Source organism: Ranitomeya imitator, chromosome 4 (assembly GCF_032444005.1).
Source record: "Ranitomeya imitator isolate aRanImi1 chromosome 4, aRanImi1.pri, whole genome shotgun sequence".
Classification (NCBI taxonomy): Eukaryota; Metazoa; Chordata; class Amphibia; order Anura; family Dendrobatidae; genus Ranitomeya; species Ranitomeya imitator.
In genome coordinates this window covers 423,108,830-423,135,018 of record NC_091285.1, presented here as the reverse complement: position 1 = coordinate 423,135,018, position 26,189 = coordinate 423,108,830, and the positions used below count along the sequence as shown (strand labels likewise).

The 26,189-nt window shown below is 48.5% G+C and overlaps 1 protein-coding gene across 3 annotated transcripts in view; it reads right to left on the bottom strand.

The window, feature by feature from the left end:
- The window catches only part of PPP6R2 (protein phosphatase 6 regulatory subunit 2), a 165,320-nt gene that overhangs the window by 114,188 nt on the left and 24,943 nt on the right, over positions 1-26,189 (bottom strand). For 2 of the 3 annotated variants that reach the window (XM_069765465.1, XM_069765464.1), the window contains exon 2: positions 6,081-6,201. In XM_069765465.1, coding sequence (XP_069621566.1) covers positions 6,081-6,133 — 53 coding nt within the window. In that variant the 5' untranslated portion in view covers positions 6,134-6,201. Of the gene's footprint in view, positions 1-192; positions 330-6,080; positions 6,202-26,189 lie in introns of those variants that run through there. The other variant, XM_069765466.1, reaches the window with a different exon arrangement.

Sequence of the window (26,189 nt, the reverse complement as noted above, 5' to 3'; positions counted from 1 at the left end):
TCAATCCCACAGAGTCCAGGGCAAAAAAAAAAAAAGGCACGCTAAACATCTACGTTTTGGAACATAGCAGCCTGTAGGCGACAGATGCCACTGTATGGCATTTGGAAGAGGGAATCTGTCAGCGGGATTACACCCCCAAACTATTAATATACGGTAAGCATGTAGCTTTTTCATAGACAATCCCAGCAATACCTTTACATGGCCATTCCTTCCTCCATTACGGAGAGATCAACGTTTGAATCAATATGGAAATGAAGAGCTATGGTAGATCTACAGCTCTATTCCCCGTCCAGCGCCGCCTCCTCCTGCCAGATGGACAGCCTGTAAGCTGTAAAACAAACAAGATGCTTGATAAAGACCCACAGGGTCGAAACGTTGCAGTCTGCTGTTTTATGGCTTAAATAAAGTTTCGATTTTTGGATTACACCCGGATGGAGCGCTGTCACTTTTTTACTTTAGCCTGTAAGCTGTGTGACTTCAGGCAGTGAAGCCGTTAGTCATGCAGGAGGAAGCAGTGCTGGGAGAGAAATAGAGCTGGAGTGACAGAGGCTTCAGATCTACAGATCTTCTTCCTCAATTGCACGTCAATTCAAATGCTGATTTATCAGTGACAGAGGAATGGCCTTTCTAGGTAAGAGTATTGCTGAACTTGTCTTTAAAAGAGATACATGCACATATAAATAGTTTAGGGTGTGAAATCCTGCTGACAGATTCCCTTTAAGCAGATAAGTGATGAGTTTTCGAATAACTTTCAAAAAGATGCCATCAGAGACAATTTGTGCTCGAGTATAGGATATAATCTTTTAATTGATTTCTCATGGAAAGCTATTGAAAAGTTAATGCTGTATCTATTGAATGACTACCATTATAGTCTGAGGGTAACGGATGATCGCTATATCTCAGCCTCTGATACTATAAACAGAGATTTTCCCAGCATAAATGTCAACTGGAAACCAAAAAACGTGACGTGAACATAGCCTTACAGCACATCAGAGCTGGCGTCCAGAATACAGGATAAGAAAGATTTATTAATCTGCTCTTCATCTCTCGGGGAATATCAAACTACAGAAAAGCAACAAGACCATAGGTGTAGATGCATTGTAGAGTTTTCTTAATAGCTGAAGCTCGCTTACAGGCCCTTTCACATACACAGATTAACATTAATACCATTAATAATACCAATAACATTCATACCAATAAATAACACAATAATCAATTAGAGAAAATCAAACAATTAATGACATAATAAAAGTGTAGTTTATCAGAAGAAGAAAATAAATTACTATTTTTATTTCCTAATAACTGGAACATGTAACAATAGATCCTGGCCCTCCTCCACACATCCCCACACTCATTTCTAACCCCCTGCCACGATCCTCTACACGTTTTCCCAACCATGATAACCTCATAACCATTCATCCAGCCCCCACTCCACCTACCTGGAGCACTATGGAACGCATGCTCCATCTGCAACAAACTGCCATTTATCCATGACCTCTTCATCACCAACAAACTCTCCTTCCTCGGCATCACTGACACCTGGCTCACCCCCTCTGGCTGCACTTTCCTATGGTGGATTCCACCTCTCTCACACCCCTCACCCCAGCACCAAACGTGGTGGAGGAGTTGGCTTGCTCCTGTCCACCACCTGCTCCTTTACTCCAATCCCACTACGACCCTCCACTACTCTTCCTTCGTTTGAGGTGCACTCCGCCCACATCTATTCCCCCTCCAACCTCCAGCTGGCTGTCATCTACCGCCCCCCAGAACTAGCCATCTCCACCTTTCTCGACCACTTCACCACCTGGCTACTTCATTTCCTCTCTGCTGACATCCCCACTATCATCATGGGTGACTTTAATATCCCCATTGAGACTTCCACCTCAGCTGCCTCTAAATTTTAATCACTTACTGCCTCCTTCAGCCTCACTCAGTGGTCTTCTGCGGCCACTCACAAAGATGATCACACACTAGACCTTATCTTTACCCGCTTCTGTTCCCTTACTAATCTCGCTAACTCACCCTTCCCCCTGACTGACCACAACCTTCTGACATTCTCTTCCCTCTCCTCTCCCAGTGCGCAACCCCCACTCCACAAACTCACTCTCGCAGAAATCTCAAACACCTCAATTTACATTCACTCTCGGAGTCCCTTCTCCCTCTTACAGACATAGCTTCCCTTCATGACACAGATGCTGCTGCCACTTTTTAGAACACCATAATAACAGCAACACTCGATTCGGCCGCCCCCCTCATGCATAGCAAGACTCGTACAATCAAAAGACAGATCTGGCTGACCAGCCTGACCAAAGAACTGAGACGGGATTCCAGGGTCAATGAGCGGAGATTGAAGAGATCCCACTCTGCTGAGAACTTCATCGCATACAAGCAGTCCCTCGCCAGCTTCAAGTCTGCGCTCATTGCCGCAAAACAAACTTATGTCTCATCTCTCATATCTTCCCTGTCTCACAACCCTAAACAGATTTTGAACACTTTCAATTCTCTACTCCATCCCCCAGCACCTCCTCCCTCCCCTCTCATTTCTGCTGGAGACTGCCTCTTTCTTTAAACAGAAGATCGATATGATCAGAGAAAGCTTTGGCCTGCAGTGCCTAATGCCCCTCTTAGGCTACGTTCACAGTAGCGTTGTGCGCCGGCGACGCGACGCACAACGCACCGAAAAACGCGTGCAAACGCACGCAAAAACGCTGCGTTTTTCGACGCGTGCGTCGTTTTTTGACGAAAATCGGACGCAAGAAAAATGCAACTTGTTGCGTTTTCTTGGTCCGACGCTAGCGTAAAAAAAGACGCACGTGTCGGAAAACGCAACAAGCAAAAACGCATGCGTCCCCCATGTTAAACATAGGGGCGCATGACGCGTGCGTCGCCCGACGCTAGCGCGACGCACACTAGCCGAACGCTAGTGTGAACGTAGCCTTAGCTGCTCAACCCTTTTCCTCCAAAACCAGCTTCTCCACCATGACAGAAGATCTGCTCTCCACCCTCCTGTCAAGATCACATCTCATCACTTGCGCGCTTGATCAGCTCCCATCCCACCTCACCCCTAACCTCACCACAGTCTTCATCCCCGCCCTAACACACCTCTTCAACCTCTCAACTGGTGTCTTCCCCTCATCCTTCAAACATGCAAGATCACACCCATCACACTCAAAAAGCCCTCCCTCAACCCATCCTCTGTGTCTAGCCATCGCCCGATATCTCTTCTCCCTTATGCCTCAAAACTACTGGAACAGCATGTTCATCTTGAACTGTCCTCCCACCTCTCCTCCGGCTCCCTCTTTGACTGGTTACAACCTGGCTTCCGACCCCATCACTCAACTGAAACTGCCCTAACTAAAGTCACCAATGACCTACTAGCAGGCAAGAGCAAGCGACACTATTCTGTCCTCCTTCTCCTGGACATGTATTCTGCCTTTGACACTGTGGACCATTCCCTTCTGCTACAGATTCTATCATCTCTTGGCATCACAGACTTGGCCCTATCCTGGATCTCGTCATATCTGACAGACCGAACTTTCAGTGTCTCCCTCTCCCACACCACCTCCTCACCTCGTCCCTTGTCTGTCGGCATCCCTCAAGCCTCTGTCCTATGACCCCTACTCATCTCCATCTACACATTCGGCCTGGGACAGCTCATAGAATCCCACGGTTTGCAGTATTATCTTTACGCCAATGACACGCAGATCTACCTATCTGGACCTAACCTCACCTCCTTACTCACCAAAATCCCACACTGTCTGTCTGCTATCTCGGCCTTCTTTTATGCTCGCTTTCTAAAACTGAACATAGACAAAACAGAATTCATCATCTTTCCCCCATCTCACTCTACCCCTCCAGCAGACCTATCCATCAAGATCAATGGCTGCTCACTTTCCAGTCCCACATGCTCGGTGCCTCGGATTGATCCTCAACTCTGCCCTCTCTTTCAAGCCACATGTCTAATCCCTTGCTTCCTCCTGCCGTCTCAAACTCAAAAATATTTCCCATATCCGCGCATTCCTTGACCACGAAACCACAAAAACTCTAGTGCACGCCCATATTTCCCGCCTTGACTACTGCAACCTCCTACTCTCTTGCCTCCCCTCTAGCACTCTGCCACCACTCCAATCCATCCTACACTCTGCTGCCCGACTAATCTACCTGTCTCCCCGCTACTCCCCAGCCTCTCCCCTATGCCAAGCCCTTCACTGTCTTCCTATCGTCCAGCGACTCCAGTTCAAAACCCTTACTATGACATACAAAGCCATCCACAACCAGTCTTCTCCATACATCTGTGACATGGTCTCCGGGTACTTACCTACACGCAACCTTCAATCCTCACAAGATCTCCTTCTCTGCTCCCCTCTTATCTCTTTTTCCCACAACCGCATCCAAGACTTCTCCCGTGCTTCCCCCATACTTTGGAACGCTCTACCCTAACACATCAGACTCTCGCCTACCATAGAAACCTTCAAAAAGAACCTGAAGACTCACCTCTTCCGACAAGCCTGTAGTGATCCTCAACCTACTGAACCGCCGCACAACCAGCTCTACCCTCTCCTAGTGTATCCTCACCCATTACTTGGAGACTGTGAGCCCTCGCGGGCAGGGTCCTCCCTCCTTCTGTACCTGTTAGTGCCTTGTTTTTTGCTCATGTTTATTGTATTTGTCTATATTTGCCCGTTTTCACATGTAAAGCGCCATGGAATAAATGGCGCAATAAAAATGTATAATAATAATACCGTATATACTCGAGTATATGCCGAGAATTTCAGCCAATTTTTTTAGGCTGAAATTGCCCCTCTCTGCTTATACTCGAGTCATTCCCAGGGCTTGGCAGGGGAGGGGGAGCGGCAGCTGTCTAATAATACTCACCTGCTCCTGGCGCAGTCCCTGCAGGTCCCTAGTTCTCCGGGCGCTGACAGCTTCTTCCTGTATTGAGCGGTCACATTGTACCGCTCATGACAGTAATGAATATGGACCCGACTCCACTCCCATAGGGGTGGAGCCGCATATTCATTACTGTAATGAGCGGTACCATGTGACTGCTCAACACAGGAAGCTGCCGGCGCCAGAAGAACCAGGGACCTGCAGGGACCGTGCCAGGAGCAGGTGAGTATAACGGGGGCATATTCACTTGTCCCACGTTCCACCGTCGGCGCCGCTCCGTCTTCCGCGTCCTCTGCAGTGACGCTCAGGTCAGAGGGCGCGATGGAACGGGAAAGGTATAGCTCAGCGGTGGAACGGGAAAGGCGAGTATAGCAAGTGCCAGGAGTCTGAGCGACGAGAGGTGAGTGTGATTTTTTTTTTTTTTTATCGCAGCAACAGCAGCATATCGGGCAAATATGCCTATGGAGCATCTTATGGGGCCATGTGCAGCGTTACATGGGGCAAATATTTCTATGGAGCATCTTATGGGGCCATAATCAGCATTTGTGCAGCATTATATGAGGGCAAAATTTCTATGGAGCATCTTATGGGGCCATAATCAGCATTTGTGCAGCACTGTATGGGGCAAATGTCTCTATGGAGCATCTTATGGGGTCATAATCAATATTTGTGCAGCATTATATTTGGCATATTTTAATATGGAGCATCTTATGGGGCCCATTATAAACTGTATGGAACATTATATGGGGCATATTTTGTATGGAGCATTATATGGGGCCCATCATGAACTGTATGGAGCATTATATGGGGCTCCTGATTCAATATGGATATTCAAAAATGCTTAACCTACTGATGTCTCAATTAATTTTACTTTTATTGGTACCCATTTTTATTTTTGACATTTACCCGTAGCTGCTGCATTTTCCACTCTAGGCTTATACTCGAGTCATTAAGTTTTCTCAGTTTTCTGCGGCAAAATTAGGGGTCTTGGCTTAAACTCGAGTATATACGGTAATAATAATAATGGACTAAACATCGATCAGTTCGTTCAGGTGAGCCAGCGATTGCAATAACGTTTGTTAATAAGATTGCAATGTGAAAATGCAAGTTCATTGTGCATTTGTAAATATATACTTTAAAATTTACATATTTGATAAACACAAATGAAAAGGGAGTAAAGGGCAACATACCTCAAAAAAAACACAGATGGTAAGGTCTCAAAGGAGGTGTAATATGTGACCATACACACACATTTGTGCTTAGAATAGAGCCACCATAACCAGAACAATTCTGTATATGAGCGCAGATGTCCTGTAAAAATATAAAAATTATACTGTTTTAGAAAAAAAAGATAAAATATAATAAAATTTAAAATAAGTGAAGAAAATTATAAAAAATAAGTAAACAAATTACAGTATACGCATCAGAATGGAATCAAGACTAGAAGTTCTGAACAGCCTGGAAAGACTGTCCAGAAAAAAATTGTAAAAATCTCACTGAGATTCTACATTTTCTAAATGCATTTTTGGGGCGCAAAACTTCAGTGTACCATGGCCATTCAACTTACACAATCCTCGCATCACATATTGACACGGTTGTGTGGGAACTACACTGCACTAGTGCACATGGGAAGAGGGTTTAGGTAGTTTGTTTAAAGTACCACTCTAGCATTTGTTTTATATTTCACCACTGGAGTGGTGCTACTAATCTAAGTTCCTTGCCCTAATAATATACTTGTCAACCGTGGTCTTCAGATTCTCCAGATCTGCCATCTTGTGATCACTACTTCTGACTGAATGGAAGGAAGTCAGAGGTAACAGTCACAAGCTCTCAGCATAAGTCTATGAGAACTAGAACAAGGCTCTCATAGACTTACAGTGAGAGCTTGTGACATTGAGTTGTGATTTCCGGATCGCCCAGCAAACAAACTGGAGCGATCCAGCAGGTCACAAACTGATGAAGACCGATGGGAGCCACGTCGATAACAGAGAAAGCGACAGCTGGTAAGTAGGAGACTAGTGGCAGGGAACTTAGATTAGTGGCACCACTCCAGCGTTGCAATTGAAAAAAAAAAAAAAAAACTGGTGTGGTGCTTTATATAATATTGACTTAAAATAATTAATCCTCTATTTTATCTATGCATAGTAATGCAAAAAGGAGTACATGTATACTATCAGCTTTGCTAGAACACCAAGAATAGTGGCCATTAGATAATTGAAAAACGAGCAGATTTAAGCGAGTCAAATCAACTAATGAGTATGGGGCCACCCGAATGCACCAACATCCTGAGACACAAAAATACACAGAGAAAATGGGATACGTTTATTAGCATCCTGGATAGGACCTGTGCACAGTATATACCGTATGGGAATAAACATATTAGAAATAGGAGGAAACCAATATGGCTAAATAGAGCTGTAAGGGGCGCAATAAGGGACAAAAAGAAAGCATTTAGAGAATTAAAGGAAGTAGGTAGTGAGGAGGCATTAAATAAATACAGAAAATTAAATAAATTCTGTAAAAAGCAAATCAAGGCAGCAAAGATTGAGACAGAGAGACTCATTGCCAGAGAGAGTAAAAATAATCCTAAAATATTCTTTAACTACATAAATAGTAAGAAACTAAAAAATGATAGTGTTGGCCCCCTTAAAAATAGTCTGGGTGAGATGGTGGATGAGGATGAGGAAAAAGCCAATATGCTAAATGACTTTTTTTCATCAGTATTTACACAAGAAAATCCCATGGCAGACAAAATGTCTAGTGATAAAAATTCCCAATTAAATGTCACCTGCTTAACCCAGCAGGAAGTGCGGCGGCGTCTAAAAATCACTAAAATTGACAAATCTCCGGGCCCGGATGGGATACACCCTCGAGTACTGCAGGAATTAAGTACAGTCATTGATAGACCATTATTTTTAATCTTTAAAGACTCCATAATAACAGGGTCTGTGCCACAGGACTGGCGTATAGCAAATGTGGTGCCAATATTCAAAAAGGGAACAAAAACTGAACTCGGAAACTATAGGCCAGTAAGCTTAACCTCTACTGTGGGTAAAATCCTGGAGGGCATTCTAAGGGACGCTATACTGGAGTATCTGAAGAGGAATAACCTCATGACCCAGTATCAGCACGGGTTTACTAGGGACCGTTCATGTCAGACTAATTTGATCAGTTTCTATGAAGAGGTAAGTTCCGGATTGGACCAAGGGAACCCAGTGGATGTAGTGTATATGGACTTTTCAAAAGCTTTTGATACGGTGCCACACAAAAGGTTGATACATAAAATGAGAATAATGGGGATAGGGGAAAATATGTGCAAGTGGGTTGAGAGCTGGCTCAGGGATAGGAAACAAAGGGTGGTTATTAATGGAGCACACTCGGACTGGGTAGCGGTTAGCAGTGGGGTACCACAGGGGTCAGTATTGGGCCCTCTTCTTTTTAACATATTTATTAATGACCTTGTAGGGGGCATTCAGAGTAGAATTTCAATATTTGCAGATGACACTAAACTCTGCAGGGTAATCAATACAGAGGAGGACAATTTTATATTACAGGATGATTTATGTAAACTAGAAGCTTGGGCTGATAAATGGCAAATGAGCTTTAATGGGGATAAATGTAAGGTCATGCACTTGGGTAGAAGTAATAAGATGTATAATTATGTGCTTAATTCTAAAACTCTGGGCAAAACCGTCAATGAAAAAGACCTGGGTGTATGGGTGGATGACAAACTTAAATTCAGTGGCCAGTGTCAGGCAGCTGCTACAAAGGCAAATAAAATAATGGGATGCATTAAAAGAGGCATAGATGCTCATGAGGAGAATATAATTTTACCTCTATACAAGTCACTAGTTCGACCACACTTAGAATACTGTGCACAGTTCTGGTCTCCGGTGTATAAGAAAGACATAGCTGAACTGGAGCGGGTGCAGAGAAGAGCGACCAAGGTTATTAGAGGACTGGGGGGTCTGCAATACCAAGATAGGTTATTACACTTGGGGCTATTTAGTTTGGAAAAACGAAGACTAAGGGGTGATCTCATTTTAATGTATAAATATATGAGGGGACAGTACAAAGACCTTTCTGATGATCTTTTTAATCATAGACCTGAAACAGGGACAAGGGGGCATCCTCTGCGGTTGGAGGAAAAAAGGTTTAAGCATAATAACAGACACGGATTCTTTACTGTAAGAGCAGTGAGACTATGGAACTCTCTGCCGTGTGATGTTGTAATGAGTGATTCATTACTTAAATTTAAGAGGGGACTGGATACCTTTCTGGAAAAGTATAATGTTACAGGGTATATACACTAGATTCCTTGATAGGGCGTTGATCCAGGGAACTAGTCTGATTGCCGTATGTGGAGTCGGGAAGGAATTTTTTTTCCCCAATGTGGAGCTTACTCTTTGCACATGGGGTTTTTTTGCCTTCCTCTGGATCAACATGTTAGGGCATGTTAGGTTAGGCTATGGGTTGAACTAGATGGACATATAGTCTTCCTTCAACCTTAATAACTATGTAACTATGTAACACATTATTCCTCTCTTCCCATTGTAGGTACCTACACTCTCAGCCAAGCATCCATATACACAGGTGGAGTATCTATCAGCCAAACAAGCTCTCACCAACAGTGGATTAGCCCAACTCTGCTAATGACATTTAATGTAGATGAGCTCTCCGTGATTATTATTATTTATTTATATAGCACCATTGATTCCATGGTGCTGTACCTGAGAAGGGGTTACATACAAGTTACAAATATCACATACAGTAAACAAACTAACAATGACGGACTGATACAGAGGGGCGAGGACCCTGCCCTTGCGGGCTTACATTCTACAGGATTATGGGGAAGGAGACAGTAGGTTGAGGGTTGCAGGAGCTCCGGTGTTGGTGAGGCGGTAGGTCCGGTGTTGGTGAGGCGGTAGCTTCGATAGTGATGAGGCAGCAGCGGTGTCAGTGCAGGCTGTAGGCTTTCCTGAAGAGATGAGTTTTCAGGTTCCGTCTGAAGGATCCGACTGTGGTTGATAGTCGGACGTGTTGGGGCAGAGAGTTCCAGAGGATGGGGGATATTCGGGAGAAGTCTTGGAGGCGATTGGATGAGGAGCGAATAAGTGTGGAGGAGAGAAGGAGGTCTTGGGAGGACCGGAGGTCACGTGAGGGAAGACATCGAGAGATTAGTTCAGAGATATATGGAGGAGACAGGTTGTGGATGGCTTTGTAGGTCAGTATTAGCAATTTGAACTGGATACGCTGAGGGAATGGGAGCCAGTGAAGAGATTTGCAGAGGGGGAAAGCGGAGGAGTAGCGAGGAGAGAGATGGATTAGTCGGGCAGCAGAGTTAAGGATGGACTGGAGAGGTGCAAGGGTGTTAGCAGGGATGCCACAGAAAAGAATGTTGCAGTGATTGCAAAAGAGCATGTACATTTTGGGGTTAAAAAGCTGGGAACGGAGCTCAGTGGCCTGAAGTAACCTATATGACGTCACCTCTGGTCACTCAACCTCGGCTCCCAAGCAGTGGTTTTCCACCAGTGGTTTTCAGCTGGTACGGTTGCATCTGTGCACCGTCCAGCTTTAAAACTGTATATCCCCCAGATATGGATTTCGGCGTGGGACACAGCGACGGACAAGTATGGGTATATTGTTGTTTCTTTATTTTACTTTTATTACAGGAGATTGAGGGTGTCGCAGTAAGTATAGTTTAATTAAGAATAATAAAAGGTGTCTGTGTCATTTTTTTCAAATAAAAGACTTTATTCTGGCTGTGTCTTTATTCAACATTACAACTATAGAATTAGTAATGGATAGGTGTCTTATAGACACTTCTCAATTAATAAGTCGTGGGCTTGATGTCACCGGTGACATCAACCCCACAACTAGTACCCCACCGCTACAGGGCAAGTGGGAAGAGCCAGACAAAGCGCCAGAATTGGCGCATCTAATAGATGTTCCTTTTCTGGGCAGTTGCGGGCTGCTATTTTTAGGCTGTGGGGTCAATATCCATGGCCCCTTACCAGCCTGAGAATACCAGCCCCCAGCTATGAGCTTAAGAAAGGCAGGTTGTTTTTTTTTTTATTTTTTAAATAATTAAAAAATATGACGTGGGGACCCCTCTATTCTTGATATCCAACCTTGCTGAAGCTGACACCTGAGTGCTGCAGCCCCCAACTGTGAGTTTTGTCTGGATGGTTATCAAAAATAGGGGGGAACCCACACCGTTTTTTAAAAAATTACCTTATTAATTTACAGCGCAGGAGCCACAGATGAATACTCCCATCTGCTGCTCCTGCTGTCACTTATTAACAGCAGCAGGGGTAGGCTGATGGGAGTAATAGTCCCATCAGCCGCCGCCTGCTGTCTCTTTTATTACTAAAATGTAACATCATTCTCCCCTGCTCGCTCCAAGAATAGATGAGAATGATGAGAGCCGTGCTCAGCACCCGGCGCCGGGGAAGAGCGCTTCCTGTAACGCTCCTTTCCCTGGCACCTGTCCGTGCGGTACTGATGCGGCACACGCATGCCTCACGTGTACCACAAGTATTACACACACAGACACTGACATCTCCGGAACCGGAAATATCAGCGGGTTTTCATGTTTTGGCTGCTGTCACATACTAAAAGCCTTTTTTTATTGCAAAAAAAATTGTTTTTGCATCACAATATTTTGAGAGCTATCATTTTTTCATATTTCGGCTGACAGAGTCATGTGAGGTCTTGTTTTTTGCGGGACGAGTTGACGTTTTTAATGGTATCATGTTTGGGCACATGACAATTTTGATCGCTTTCTTTTCTGATTTTTGGAAGGCAGAATGAACGAAAACCAGCAATTCATACATTTCTTTTTTTTTTTTTTTTTTTTTGGGGGGGGGGGCGTTTATACCGTTCCATGTGTAGTAAAATTGATAAAGCTTTTATACAATAAAAACTTTTATATAAAAAATTATTTTTGCATCCCTTTATTCTAAGAGCTATAACTTTTTTATTTTTCCGCTGATGGTGGTGTATGGGGGCTTGTTTTATGCGGGACAATATGACGCTTTCAGCTTTAGCAGGATTATTTATATCCGTGTTTTTGATCGTATGTTACTCCACTTTTTGTTGGCGGTATGATGATAAAGCATTCTTTAGGGCAGAGCAAAGTACTGCAGTGCGCAGGCGCCAGGAAAGGTCAGAGGCCTGGCGCCTGCGTACTGCAGTACTTTTGCTCTGCCCTAAACAGGGCAGACAAAGTACGCCTGCGCCGGAGCCACAGCGTGAAGACAAGAGGACGTCATCGTAAGAAGATGGGAGGCCTCAGACCGGACCGCGACGCCCTTCGGACCAGAACCGGACCGGGACCGCCCCTGGGTGAGTATAATCTAACCTCTTTTTCTCATCTTTCAGGATACATCGGGGGCTTATCTACAGCATTACAGAATGCTGTAGATAGGCCCCTGATGCAGGTGGGCTTAGCTCACCTTCGATTTTGGGGTGACCGGTTCCCTTTAAGGGCTGATATACAACATTCTATAATGCTGTAGATAAGTCCCGGTCCGACCTGAAATATAAGAAAAATAAGTTTTATTATACTCACTCGCGGGGCAGTCCGGTCCAATGTGTGCCTCCCATCTTCTTTTGATGCAGCCCTCCTGCTTGCTTCACAGGCTCCCCGGGATTGCGCTCCTGCGCAGGCGTACTTATCAGCAGCAAAGTACTGCAGTGCGCTGGGCTTCTCTGACCTTTTCCGATATCTGCGCACTGCAGTACTTTGCGCACTGCAGTACTTTGCGCATGCGTAATCTCCGGTGGCCATTTTCCCAGAGTCCACAGCATTAGAAAGTATGGAAGGTGCAGTCACAAAATGTTGCTGGAGCCCCCGAACCACTGAACACCTCGTCATATCGCACTGGGGTCCACAGCCATGGCCCGATTCCTGCTGCCACCGAACACCCTGTCCTACAAGTCTGGGGCCCGCAGCATCTCCTGCCTCCACCAGCAGCAACCCTGCCACCTGGGACCCCGTGCCACCAACGCTCCCCAAGTAACCTACCACAAAAGTGGACCTTATACTTATGACCATGTGATTTCAGTTTTTTTTAATAAATTTGCAAAAATGTCTACATTTCTGTATCTTTTAGTCAAGATGGGGTGTAGAGTGTAAATTAATGAGAAAAAAATGAACTTTTTTGAATTTACCAAATGGATGCAATGAAACAAAGTGAAAAATTTAAAGGGGTCTGAATACTTTCTGTACCCACTGTACACATAATACATCCGCATATAGGTGCATGTGTATGCCGTACTGTTCTAGAGTGACCCATCGGTAAAAATTACATAGTAACATAGTTAGCAAGGTCGAAAAAAGACATTTGTCCTTCCAGTTCAGCCTATATTCCGTCAGAATAAATCTCCAGATCTACGTCCTTCTAAAGAACCTAATAACTGTAAGATACAATATTGTTACGCTCCAGAAAAAACAAAAGCAAAGACAAAATCGACAAAGAAGCCAATATTATTTAGTGAACGGGGGAAGAAAACACTATACTTACGGGTGCTTCTCACAAAGTTAGAATATCATCAAAAAGCTAATTTATTTCAGTTCTTCAATACAAAAAGTGAAACTCATTATTATTTAGAGTCATTACGGAGTGATCAATTTCAATTGTTTATTTATGTTAATGTTAATGATTATGGTTTACAGACAATGAAAACCCAAAAGTCATTTTCTCAGTAAATTAGAATACTTTATAACAACAGCTTGAAAAATGATTATAAAATCTGAAATGTTGTATAACCCATTACTGAATTTATATACCCAAGAGTGTCTTACCTTTATACCCATTAATTGTGGTTATTCACTCACCACTTGGATTAAATACCTGCATTTTTCTGGTTGTTTTCACCCGTGCACCAAATTCTTGATCAATAAAGTTGTGATTTATTTTTATTTTATTTTATTTTGGTTTTCATAGTGTCAAATGCAGAGAAAAATTCTGTAGTAGCAGGAAGTTGCTAAAGAGATTTCATGCAGATTACAGTCTAAGGCTGCCGTCACACTAGCAGTATTTGGTTAGTATTTTACATCAGTATTTGTAAGCCAAAACCAGGAGTGGGTGATAAATGCAGAAGTGGTGCATATGTTTCTGTTATACTTTTCCTCTATTTGTTCCACTCCTGGTTTTGGCTTACAAATACTGATGTAAAATACTGACCAAATACTGCTAGTGTGACGGCAGCCTAAGGCTAGGTTCACATTGGGTTAATGCAGTCCGTTCAACGCATACGTTAAACGGACTGCGCTAACGCAAGTGCCGACTTTGCCCAGCGCTAGCGCAGATGGAGCATCTGCTAGCTCCATCTGTGCTAGCAGTGACGGACCCGGAAACGCTGCAGCCTGCGTCTCAGGTCTGTCACTCAAATGACGGCGCATCGCTAGCGCACGCCCATTGTGGGTGTGCGCTAGCGATGCGTTCGACATTGCATTCAATGGCGGCGTTAACGAACTACGTTACACCGCATTATAACGTAGTCCGTTTCACGGTGTCACTGAATGCAATGTGAACCCAGCCTAAGGCTCGCACACACAAGCGTATAACACGGCCAAGAGCTGTGCGAGGTCTTGCTAGGCGCAGTGTGATCAAGTGACAATGATGCGCGTTACTGTCATTATCCAACTCCTATGAATAGCGGTCATTTTTCTGCTATTCAATCGCCGGAGATAAATTCGGGCAACGTGGATTATGGTGGAGTATCGTGAGAACAGGTTTGGTAATAAACTGGTGAACGAGGGACTGTCTCTTCCGTTTATTTCTGTCTTTTTCTGTCTTTCAGGTATCCATTTCTGGAATACTTCAAATTTGGTGGATTACTTCGGACCTGCATGGGAATTTTTTTATTTTTAATAAATTTGTGAACAAGGAATAGTGTGGGGGAGTCTTTATTCAAATAAAATATTTTTTTTCTGTGCGTGTTCTAATTTTTAATTATTGGGCTAGTAATGGGGGTGTCTGATTGACACCTCTTCATTATTAACCCCATGGCTTGATGGAAAATTTGATTTTTTTTCATTATTAACCCCATGGCTTGATGGAAAATGTGATTTTTTAAAAATCACACCTGTCATCAACCCCAACCACCGTTACCCAATTGCCACCGCACCAAGGCAATAGGGAAGAGCCAGAAGCACCAGAATTGATGCATCTAATGTGATGCGCCTCTTCTGGGGTGGCTGCTATATTTAGGCTAGGAAGGGCCCAATATCCATAGACATTCCCAGCCTGATGATATAAGCCCACAGATGTCTGCTTTACCTCTGCTGGTTATCAAAAATAGGGGGGACCCCAAGACTTGTTTTTAATTATTAGGTTATACAAGGCAAAACACTCTTTAGTGCCACATGAAAGGCATTAAAGAGTGCAAGTTTAATGTGAACCCGTCAGCAGGATTTTGCTATGAATCTCTCATGCAAGAGAATCAGATGCTACATACAAATGACTCAGCTCAAATTCTGCTGCGAGCGTAATCAGAGTTTCATTTTACGGTGATTCCTTCCTCTTAAATCTGAGAATCAGATCAGAGTTGTGAAGATAAGGAACTTGTGTAAAGGTACCTTCACACTAAACGATATCGCTAGCGATCCGTGACGTTGCAGCGTCCTGGCTAGCGATATCGTTCAGTTTGACACGCAGCAGCGATCAGAATCCTGCTGTGATGTCGTTGCTCGGGGCTAGAAGGCCAGAACTTTATTCGGTCGCTGGATCTCCCGCTGACATCGCTGAATCGGCGTGTGTGACACCGATTCAGCGATGTCTTCGCTGGTAACCAGGGTAAACATCGGGTTACTAAGCGCAGGGCCGCAAAAAACAAACGCTACATACTTACCTTCTGCTGTCTGTCCTCCGGCGCTGTGCTTTCCTGCACTGACTGTGAGCACAGCGGCCGGAAAGCAGAGCGGTGACGTCACCGCTCTGCTTTCCGGCCGCTGTGCTCACAGCCAGTACAGAGAAGCACAGCGGGGGACAGACAGCGGAAGGTAAGTATGAAGTGTTTTTTTTTTTTACTTTTAGGATGGTAACCAGGGTAAACATTGGGTTACTAAGCGCGGCCCTGCGCTTAGTAACCCGATGTTTACCCTGGTTACCGGCATCGTTGGTCACTGGAGAGCTGTCTGTGTGACAGCTCTCCAGCGACCAAACAGCGACGCTGCAGCGATCCGGATCGTTGTCTGGATCGCTGCAGCGTCGTTTAGTGTGAAAGTACCTTTAGAAGATGGGAGAACTTGTGTAAGAAGATGGGAGAACTTGTGTTTTCCATGCACCCATAGTCTTGCATGGGTGCGCGCCATCCGATATATACAGTCAACTGCAGCACTAAGCTGTTTTTGTTTTCTCATTCCGCGTTGGCATGAGGGAAAAAAAAAAACAAGTTGGCGTTTCTCCATAGTATAACCTTGGATATCGCATTTTATTCTCTGTAATTGCTGATGTTTTTATCCTCCACTGAATACATTTTTTAAGTGAATAAAGAAAAGAGTTTTTTCACTATCTCGTTGAGCTGGATTCCTCATCGTTTTCATAATTAGAGTATCCTGTTGGCGCAGGTAAGCCATCACCTCTACCATTACTTTTGTGAAAACATGAGGAGCCATCGAAAGACCAAAGGGCATTGCCGCATATTGGAAGTGACGAACCTGTCCTGCCTGGTTAACTGCTACTCTCAGGTATCGTTGGTGCTTGGTGTGTATGGGGAGATGATAATAGGCGTCTTTTAAGTCTATTCCTGCCATCACACACCTAGGAAATAAAGGTTTGATAGTAGAACCAATGGACTCCATCTTAAAGGTACGGTTATATAAAAAGGAATTTAATTTTTTAAGATTAATAATGGTTCGGAATGAACCGTCCGGTTTATTGATCAAAAACAAAGGGGAATAAAACCCCTTTCCTTCTTGATCTTTGGGAACTTCTATCAAAACTTTTTTAGACAGTAAAGACACGATCTCTTTGTTCTGGGAGATGTTACTATAAATGTTTCCCGAGGGATTCGTTCAAACTCTAATTTTAACCCGAACTCTATGATGTCAAGAATTCACTGGCTTGATGTTATAAGCTTCCATTTCTGGAAAATATGTTTTAGTCTACCAACAACTTGAGTATTAGCGGAACTTGTTACGCTTGCGTTATAGGATCCACTAAACAATGCACCTTTTTGTTTTGTGTCCTTTGTTTCCCAACGATCTCTTTGGGTTTCGAACATTTTATTCCTGATAAAGGGGCTTCTTCTAAAGGCTCTCCTGTAAGAAGGAAGAGATTGATTAGGAAATCCTTTCTACCTCTCCGCTGCCCTGGTTAGATGATCATCCAACGTCTTTCCAAAAAGAAACTCACCCTGGCACAGATTCGTACAAAGCTTTGGTTTTGTCTGTGCGTCCCCCTTCCAGCTCTTTAACCAGAGTGCTCGCCGGGCTGTGTTCACTAAGCCAGCTGACCTGGCCGCTAAACGTAGGGAGTCTGCTGATGCATCTGCATCCTTCCCATGATCTTTTTAACAAGCTTTCTGCCTTACGGTCTAGAGGGTCTGGTAAGACTCCTGAATCTTCCACTGGCAGCACGGATTGCTTTGATGTGGACGCTACCGCGGCATCCACCTTGGGCACTTTGGACCAGGAATTTAGTTCTTCATCACTAAAAGGGTAGCGCCTCTTAGAGGATGATGGTAAAAAAACCTCACAGGTTCTGCCTATCCCATTCTTTCTTAATCAATTCTTTTATAGTCGAGATCACTGGAAAAGTTCTACGTTTTTTCTGGGCCAACCCAGCAAACATTATGTCCTTTTGTATGAGGGCATCCCATCGTATTTAAATTAAATTATCTATGCTACCATCTGGGAGACAGAGACCACCTTCATTCTCAGATGAACGGGACCTTGGAGTGTCCGAGGATTTTTACTGAACGTCATCTGAATCTGAGTCTACTGGTGAGAGGGATCTACTCGGAAGCCGTGTAGTTGAACCACTGGTGTGCCCCAAACCCTGCATGTGATGAGGGAACAGCCGCCATTTTGGAACAGGCATGCTATCAGATTGGCGTGACTCCATTTTGTCTCCTGGACACAGGAGTGCTCCTGGCCCCCACCTTTGCTAATGAATAGAGTTCCTATTAGTATGCTAACGGGCTGAGCTCAGTGTAAACTGTAGACGGTAGTTCAAAGCCCCATGAGGAAACCACGCCACCAGGGGGCTTGGAAATGCTTGGGGGCTTAATTAAAACACACATGCCAAGTGGCCACTGGATACACATCTATTATGGCAGCCCAGCCAAACCGTCTCCAACATGGAATTGTGAATTATGGACGCATCGTCCGAGGTACAGGCTCATAAAAAATATTCTCATTACCCTAAAGAAATTGTACATCCAACAGTGTGACTCCCGTGACGGTGGAAGGTCTGAAACCCGAGATATAGGGATCAGCCTCCCACAGGGACCGAATGGGTCCAGGTTTGATCCCAGTACGACCGGCAGAACAAACCACAGGCGCTGGTACTGCCCGTGTGCTGATCCGATCATCCTGAGAGAAGTTATCCCATTTATTAGATATTGGAATAAATCTTGCAGGGAGACAGAGGGGGTGGAGATTGCTAAGCCCCCCAGCTGCAGGCAGGGGGGCTCAGCCAGGTACAAGAAGAAGCTGAGGTCACTGGGAGGGTCTCACTCCACAGAAGAAGATGATGATGATGACATCTTAAGGAACAGGGTATGCCAGCCAGAGGGGAGCAAGCACATGCTTTCTGGGGGCTGCCCGGCAACTAAGTTTTTGGACCTGCGGAATGCTATGCCCCCCGGCTTCCACAAGCGACCTTCGACCTGGTAAATTGACCTCCAGCTTTATACCTTTAAGCCTTGTATTATTGTTGTTATATTGTACTCTGACTGTAACTCTTGATATATTGTGATTGTATATTTCTTGTAATTATCTAGTGCGCCCTTAAGGCAATTAAATCATAAATTAATTTTGGGCTGATCCTTTTACTCTGATTGCGAATCTTAGAATACCCAGGGTGGGTAACAGGGCAGTCTCCCCGGCGGCCATTTGCTCTAGGTGCAGTCCCTTTACTGACCTGAGAGACAAAGGGGGCGCCGGAGAGCTGGACCTGTGTAGTGACGTCACGGATTGGTGACGTGGGAGGAAGGGGTAATCCTTCACAGTGGTGGCAGCGTACGTGGGATCAGAGTAATAGTGTGCGTGGGACCCCTACTCCCAGACACTAAAGACTACCAGTGGTAACTTTCACTGCTGGGGTCTTAAGGTCAGCCCAGCACTAGACGGTCAGAGTGTAGATATAATAAGTTGTGTGCAAGGTCAGGGGTACAGCTGTGTCAGTAACCAGAGGTTCCAAAGATGGCGGAGGGCACCAGGAGTGCAGTGAGGGCGCAGGCCAGTGCTATGGCCTATGAGGAGGTGGTGGTGGACGGTACTGTTCCAGGCGAGGGGGAGCTCAGCCCAGACTCCCCAAGGAGCCAGCCACCCGTGCTTAGTCCGGCAAGGGACTACCCACCACCTACCCGTCCCAGCCTGTCCACATCAGCGGCCCTTGTTGCAGCGGCAGTAGCACGTCTCGAGGCGGGTAATGAAGACGCCTATATGAGACTCATGGCAGCTGCAGAGAAAGCAGTGGAGGCTGAGCGTGCAGAACGCCGTGAAGCAGCGGAGCGGGCAGAGAGAGCTGCTGAGCGGGCAGCGGAGCAAGCAGCGGCAGAGAGAGCAGCAGAGCGCCAGCACCGACTGGAGATGGCTCAACGCGGGCTCCCGCTGGATGCCCCAGCACCGCCAGAGTCCAGGGTTTCCAAAGTCCGGGCCGAGGACTTCCCTCTGCTTGAGAAGGATGGAGACCTGGATTCCTTCTTGCTGGCCTTTGAAAGGACCTGCCTTCAACACCATCTGGCCCCGGATCAGTGGGCAAGATACCTGACCCCCCGTTTGAGGGGTAAGTCCCTGGAAGTTTTGGGGGACTTACCTGCCGGGGCGGAGCAGGACTACAGCAGCATCAAGCGGGCGCTGATCCAGCACTACAACCTCACCCCAGAGTCCTACCGCAAGAAGTTCCGGAGCCTGCAGCGGGGCCCAAAGGACACCTGGACCGACCACATGCGGGCGTTGCTGAGAGCTGCAGAGCACTGGACCTCGGGTCTAGCGCTCACCACCCGCCAGGAGGTCCAGGAACTGTTCGTCCTGGAGCAGTTCTTGTGGAACTGCCCAGAGGACCTCCAGCAGTTCCTCCGTGACCGGAAACCGAAGGGGGCTTCTGCTACAGCCGCCCTGGCAGATGAGTATGCCAATAACAGGGCGCCTGAGCCGAAGAAGCCTGCCAGCAGCACCTGGAGAGGGGGTAAGCCCAATCCTGCCCCTGTTTCCCCAGCCCCCAGAGTGCAAGGGGTGTACCCCCCTGCTGCCCTCTCCAGGCCAGGCGCAGAACCCAGACGTTGTCATCACTGCAACCAGCTGGGGCACTTCAAGACAGCATGTCCCCAGCGTCTTAAGGCCCCATCCATGTCTCCGAAACCGTCCACTGTTTTATGTGTGGGAGGGGGTGGTGGGAGGTCCCTGGACAATTACCAACCCGTCACTATCGGCCGCTCAGCGGTCATGGGACTGCGGGACACAGGCGCTGAACGAACCCTGGTACGTCCTGAGGTGGTGTCCCCTCAAGACTTGGTGCCAGGGAGATCCCTGTCCGTCTCCGGAATTGGAGGCGTGGAACCGGCGCTGCCTGTCGCAAAGGTGTTTTTGGACTGGGGTGCCGGGAGGGGAATGCGGGAGGTGGGAGTAACGTCGAATATTCCTGCTAATGTATTACTTGGGACCGATTTGAGGCGGCTAGTGTCTCAGTATGTGGCCACTGAACCCCCAAGTTCGGCTCCCCAAGAATGTCCTGTCTCTACTGTGAATGTTGATGTGTTGAATGTGCCTCCAACAGTGGGGGAGGGAGTGAAACCTGAGGGTACTCCATGCACTGACACCACACACACGGGGCTCACGGGGAGGACAGGTGAGGAGACTGTAGGGGAGAGCTCAGAGGTGGAGGGAGGGGCTGCTATGGGCAGTGTAGGGCCCCTAGGTGAATCCAGCCTGCTGAGTCTAGGGCCCCTGCAGGAAGAGGAACAGGCCATGGGGGGAGGAGGCGTCCCGGGAGAGGAGCCACCAGGTAAGACCCCAGGGCGGGAGTTCCCCACACCCGGGATGTCAGGAGGGCCGGGAAGTCTGCCTGACCCGGCGACTTGGTCAGGAGCCGGGGGGAAGCAGGCGCTACCCATGGACACAGTGGTCGTGGCCGCTGTCACCAGGAATGGGAGCGCCGGATCCTTGCAGAGGTCCGACGGCTTCCCCCTCTCTGACCAAGTGGCTGCCGAGTCAGACAGCGGCCAGGAGACAGATCCCGGGGAGCTGACGGTGGATGTGGCGGTGTTGTCCATTCTCGCCACATCGAGTCAGGGATGTCAGGAAGCGCTGGAAGCTGACGCTAGCCTGAAAGCTCTTAAGGAGCAGGCGGCACAGCCTCCCGGGGAGTCAGACCGCGAGCAGGTGGTCTGGGACCAGGGACGGCTGTACCGGGTAACGGTCCAGCAGGGTTCACCGGAGGCGTGGCCCAGGGACCGACAGTTAGAGGCAGCCTCTGAGAGAGAGAGAGAAGGAGGAGGGGGCAGAGACAGCCTCAGAGAGAGAGGGGAGGGGGCAGAGACAGCCTCAGAGAGAGACAGAGGAGGAGGCGGAGACAGCCTCAGAGAGAGAGGGGAGGGGGCAGAGACAGCCTCAGAGAGAGAGGGAGGAGGAGGCAGAGACAGCCTCAGAGAGAGAGAGGAGGGGGCAGAAACAGCCTCAGAGAAAGAAGGAGGAAGGGGCAGAGACAGCCTCAGAGAGAGAGGAGGGGGCGGAGACAGCCTCAGAGAGAGACAGAGGAGGAGGTGGAGACAGCCTCAGGAAGAGAGGGGAGGAGGCAGAGACAGCCTCAGGAAGAGGAGGAGGGGGCAGAGACAGCCTCAGAGAGAGAGAGGAGGCAGAGACAGCCTCAGAGAGAGGAGGAGGGGGCAGAGACAGCCTCAGAGAGAGAAAGGATGAGGCAGAGACAGCCTCAGAGGGAGACAGGGGAGGAGACAGCCTCAGAGAGAGAAAGGAGGAGGCAGGGACAGCCTCAGAGAGAGAAGGAGGAGGGGGCAGAGACAGCCTCAGAGAGAGAAAGGATGAGGCAGAGACAGCCTCAGAGAGAGACAGAGGAGGAGGCGGAGACAGCCTCAGGAAGAGAGGGGAGGAGGCAGAGCCAGCCTCAGAGAGAGACAGGGGAGGAGACAGCCTCAGAGAGAGAAAGGAGGAGGCAGGGACAGCCTCAGAGAGAGAAGGAGGAGGGGGCAGAGACAGCCTCAGAGAGAGAGAGGAGGGGGCAGAGACAGCCTCAGAGAAAGAAGGAGGAGGGGGCAGAGACAGCCTCAGAGAGAGAGAGGAGGGGGCGGAGACAGCCTCGGAGAGAGACAGAGGGGGAGGCAGGGACAGCCTCAGAGAGAGAGAGGAAGAGGCCGAGACAGCCTCAGAGAGAGACAGCGGAGGAGGCGGAGGCAGCCTCAGAGAGAGAGAGGAGGGGGCAGAGACAGCCTCAGAGAAAGAAGGAGGAGGGGGCAGAGACAGCCTCAGAGAGAGAGAGGAGGAGGCCGAGACAGCCTCAGAGAGAGACAGCGGAGGAGGCGGAGGCAGCCTCAGAGAGAGAGAGGAGGGGGCAGAGACAGCCTCAGAGAAAGACGGAGGAGGGGGCAGAGACAGCCTCAGAGAGAGAAAGGAGGAGGCAGGGACAGCCTCAGAGAGAGAAGGAGGAGGGGGCAGAGACAGCCTCAGAGAGAGAGAGGAGGGGGCAGAGACAGCCTCAGAGAAAGAAGGAGGAGGGGGCAGAGACAGCCTCAGAGAGAGAGAGGAGGGGGCGGAGACAGCCTCGGAGAGAGACAGAGGGGGAGGCAGGGACAGCCTCAGAGAGAGAGAGGAGGCCGAGACAGCCTCAGAGAGAGACAGGGGGGGGAGACAGAGTCAGCCTCAGAGAGAGGAGGGGGCAGAGACAGCCTCAGAGAGAGACAGGGAAGGAGGCAGAGACAGCCTCAGAAAGAGGGGAGAGGCAGAGACAGCCTCAGAGAGAGAGAGAGGAGGGACAGAGTCAGCCTCAGAGAGGAGGAGGCAGGGACAGGCTCAGGGAGAAAGTGGCAGAGACCATGGTAATGCTGATGGGTTGTCCCGGCAAGGAGAAGGTGTGGAAGGGCGCATGGGGGAACACAGGAATGTGATGCCCCCTAGCGCCCTCTAAAGCAGGGAGGTGTGATGAGGGAACAGCCGCCATCTTGGAACAGGCATGCTATCAGATTGGCGTGACTCCATTTTGTCTCCTGGACACAGGAGTGCTCCTGGCCCCCACCTTTGCTAATGAATAGAGTTCCTATTAGTATGCTAACGGGCTGAGCTCAGTGTAAACTGTAGACGGTAGTTCAAAGCCCCATGAGGAAACCACGCCACCAGGGGGCTTGGAAATGCTTGGGGGCTTAATTAAAACACGCATGCCAAGTGGCCACTGGATACACATCTATTATGGCAGCCCAGCCAAACCGTCTCCAACATGGAATTGTGAATTATGGACGCATCGTCCGAGGTACAGGCTCATAAAAAATATTCTCATTACCCTAAAGAAATTGTACATCCAACAGTGTGACTCCCGTGACGGTGGAAGGTCTGAAACCCGAGATATAGGGATCAGCCTCCCACAGGGACCGAATGGGTCCAGGTTTGATCCCAGTACGACCGGCAGAACAAACCACAGGCGCTGGTACTGCCCGTGTGCTGATCCGATCATCCTGAGAGAAGTTATCCCATTTATTAGATATTGGAATAAATCTTGCAGGGAGACAGAGGGGGTGGAGATTGCTAAGCCCCCCAGCTGCAGGCAGGGGGGCTCAGCCAGGTACAAGAAGAAGCTGAGGTCACTGGGAGGGTCTCACTCCACAGAAGAAGATGATGATGATGACATCTTAAGGAACAGGGTATGCCAGCCAGAGGGGAGCAAGCACATGCTTTCTGGGGGCTGCCCGGCAACTAAGTTTTTGGACCTGCGGAATGCTATGCCCCCCGGCTTCCACAAGCGACCTTCGACCTGGTAAATTGACCTCCAGCTTTATACCTTTAAGCCTTGTATTATTGTTGTTATATTGTACTCTGACTGTAACTCTTGATATATTGTGATTGTATATTTCTTGTAATTATCTAGTGCGCCCTTAAGGCAATTAAATCATAAATTAATTTTGGGCTGATCCTTTTACTCTGATTGCGAATCTTAGAATACCCAGGGTGGGTAACAGGGCAGTCTCCCCGGCGGCCATTTGCTCTAGGTGCAGTCCCTTTACTGACCTGAGAGACAAAGGGGGCGCCGGAGAGCTGGACCTGTGTAGTGACGTCACGGATTGGTGACGTGGGAGGAAGGGGTAATCCTTCACAGTGGTGGCAGCGTACGTGGGATCAGAGTAATAGTGTGCGTGGGACCCCTACTCCCAGACACTAAAGACTACCAGTGGTAACTTTCACTGCTGGGGTCTTAAGGTCAGCCCAGCACTAGACGGTCAGAGTGTAGATATAATAAGTTGTGTGCAAGGTCAGGGGTACAGCTGTGTCAGTAACCAGAGGTTCCAAAGATGGCGGAGGGCACCAGGAGTGCAGTGAGGGCGCAGGCCAGTGCTATGGCCTATGAGGAGGTGGTGGTGGACGGTACTGTTCCAGGCGAGGGGGAGCTCAGCCCAGACTCCCCAAGGAGCCAGCCACCCGTGCTTAGTCCGGCAAGGGACTACCCACCACCTACCCGCCCCAGCCTGTCCACATCAGCGGCCCTTGTTGCAGCGGCAGTAGCACGTCTCGAGGCGGGTAATGAAGACGCCTATATGAGACTCATGGCAGCTGCAGAGAAAGCAGCGGAGGCTGAGCGTGCAGAACGCCGTGAAGCAGCGGAGCGGGCAGAGAGAGCTGCTGAGCGGGCAGCGGAGCAAGCAGCGGCAGAGAGAGCAGCAGAGCGCCAGCACCGACTGGAGATGGCTCAACGCGGGCTCCCGCTGGATGCCCCAGCACCGCCAGAGTCCAGGGTTTCCAAAGTCCGGGCCGAGGACTTCCCTCTGCTTGAGAAGGATGGAGACCTGGATTCCTTCTTGCTGGCCTTTGAAAGGACCTGCCTTCAACACCATCTGGCCCCGGATCAGTGGGCAAGATACCTGACCCCCCGTTTGAGGGGTAAGTCCCTGGAAGTTTTGGGGGACTTACCTGCCGGGGCGGAGCAGGACTACAGCAGCATCAAGCGGGCGCTGATCCAGCACTACAACCTCACCCCAGAGTCCTACCGCAAGAAGTTCCGGAGCCTGCAGCGGGGCCCAAAGGACACCTGGACCGACCACATGCGGGCGTTGCTGAGAGCTGCAGAGCACTGGACCTCGGGTCTAGCGCTCACCACCCGCCAGGAGGTCCAGGAACTGTTCGTCCTGGAGCAGTTCTTGTGGAACTGCCCAGAGGACCTCCAGCAGTTCCTCCGTGACCGGAAACCGAAGGGGGCTTCTGCTACAGCCGCCCTGGCAGATGAGTATGCCAATAACAGGGCGCCTGAGCCGAAGAAGCCTGCCAGCAGCACCTGGAGAGGGGGTAAGCCCAATCCTGCCCCTGTTTCCCCAGCCCCCAGAGTGCAAGGGGTGTACCCCCCTGCTGCCCTCTCCAGGCCAGGCGCAGAACCCAGACGTTGTCATCACTGCAACCAGCTGGGGCACTTCAAGACAGCATGTCCCCAGCGTCTTAAGGCCCCATCCATGTCTCCGAAACCGTCCACTGTTTTATGTGTGGGAGGGGGTGGTGGGAGGTCCCTGGACAATTACCAACCCGTCACTATCGGCCGCTCAGCGGTCATGGGACTGCGGGACACAGGCGCTGAACGAACCCTGGTACGTCCTGAGGTGGTGTCCCCTCAAGACTTGGTGCCAGGGAGATCCCTGTCCGTCTCCGGAATTGGAGGCGTCGAACCGGCGCTGCCTGTCGCAAAGGTGTTTTTGGACTGGGGTGCCGGGAGGGGAATGCGGGAGGTGGGAGTAACGTCGAATATTCCTGCTAATGTATTACTTGGGACCGATTTGAGGCGGCTAGTGTCTCAGTATGTGGCCACTGAACCCCCAAGTTCGGCTCCCCAAGAATGTCCTGTCTCTACTGTGAATGTTGATGTGTTGAATGTGCCTCCAACAGTGGGGGAGGGAGTGAAACCTGAGGGTACTCCATGCAC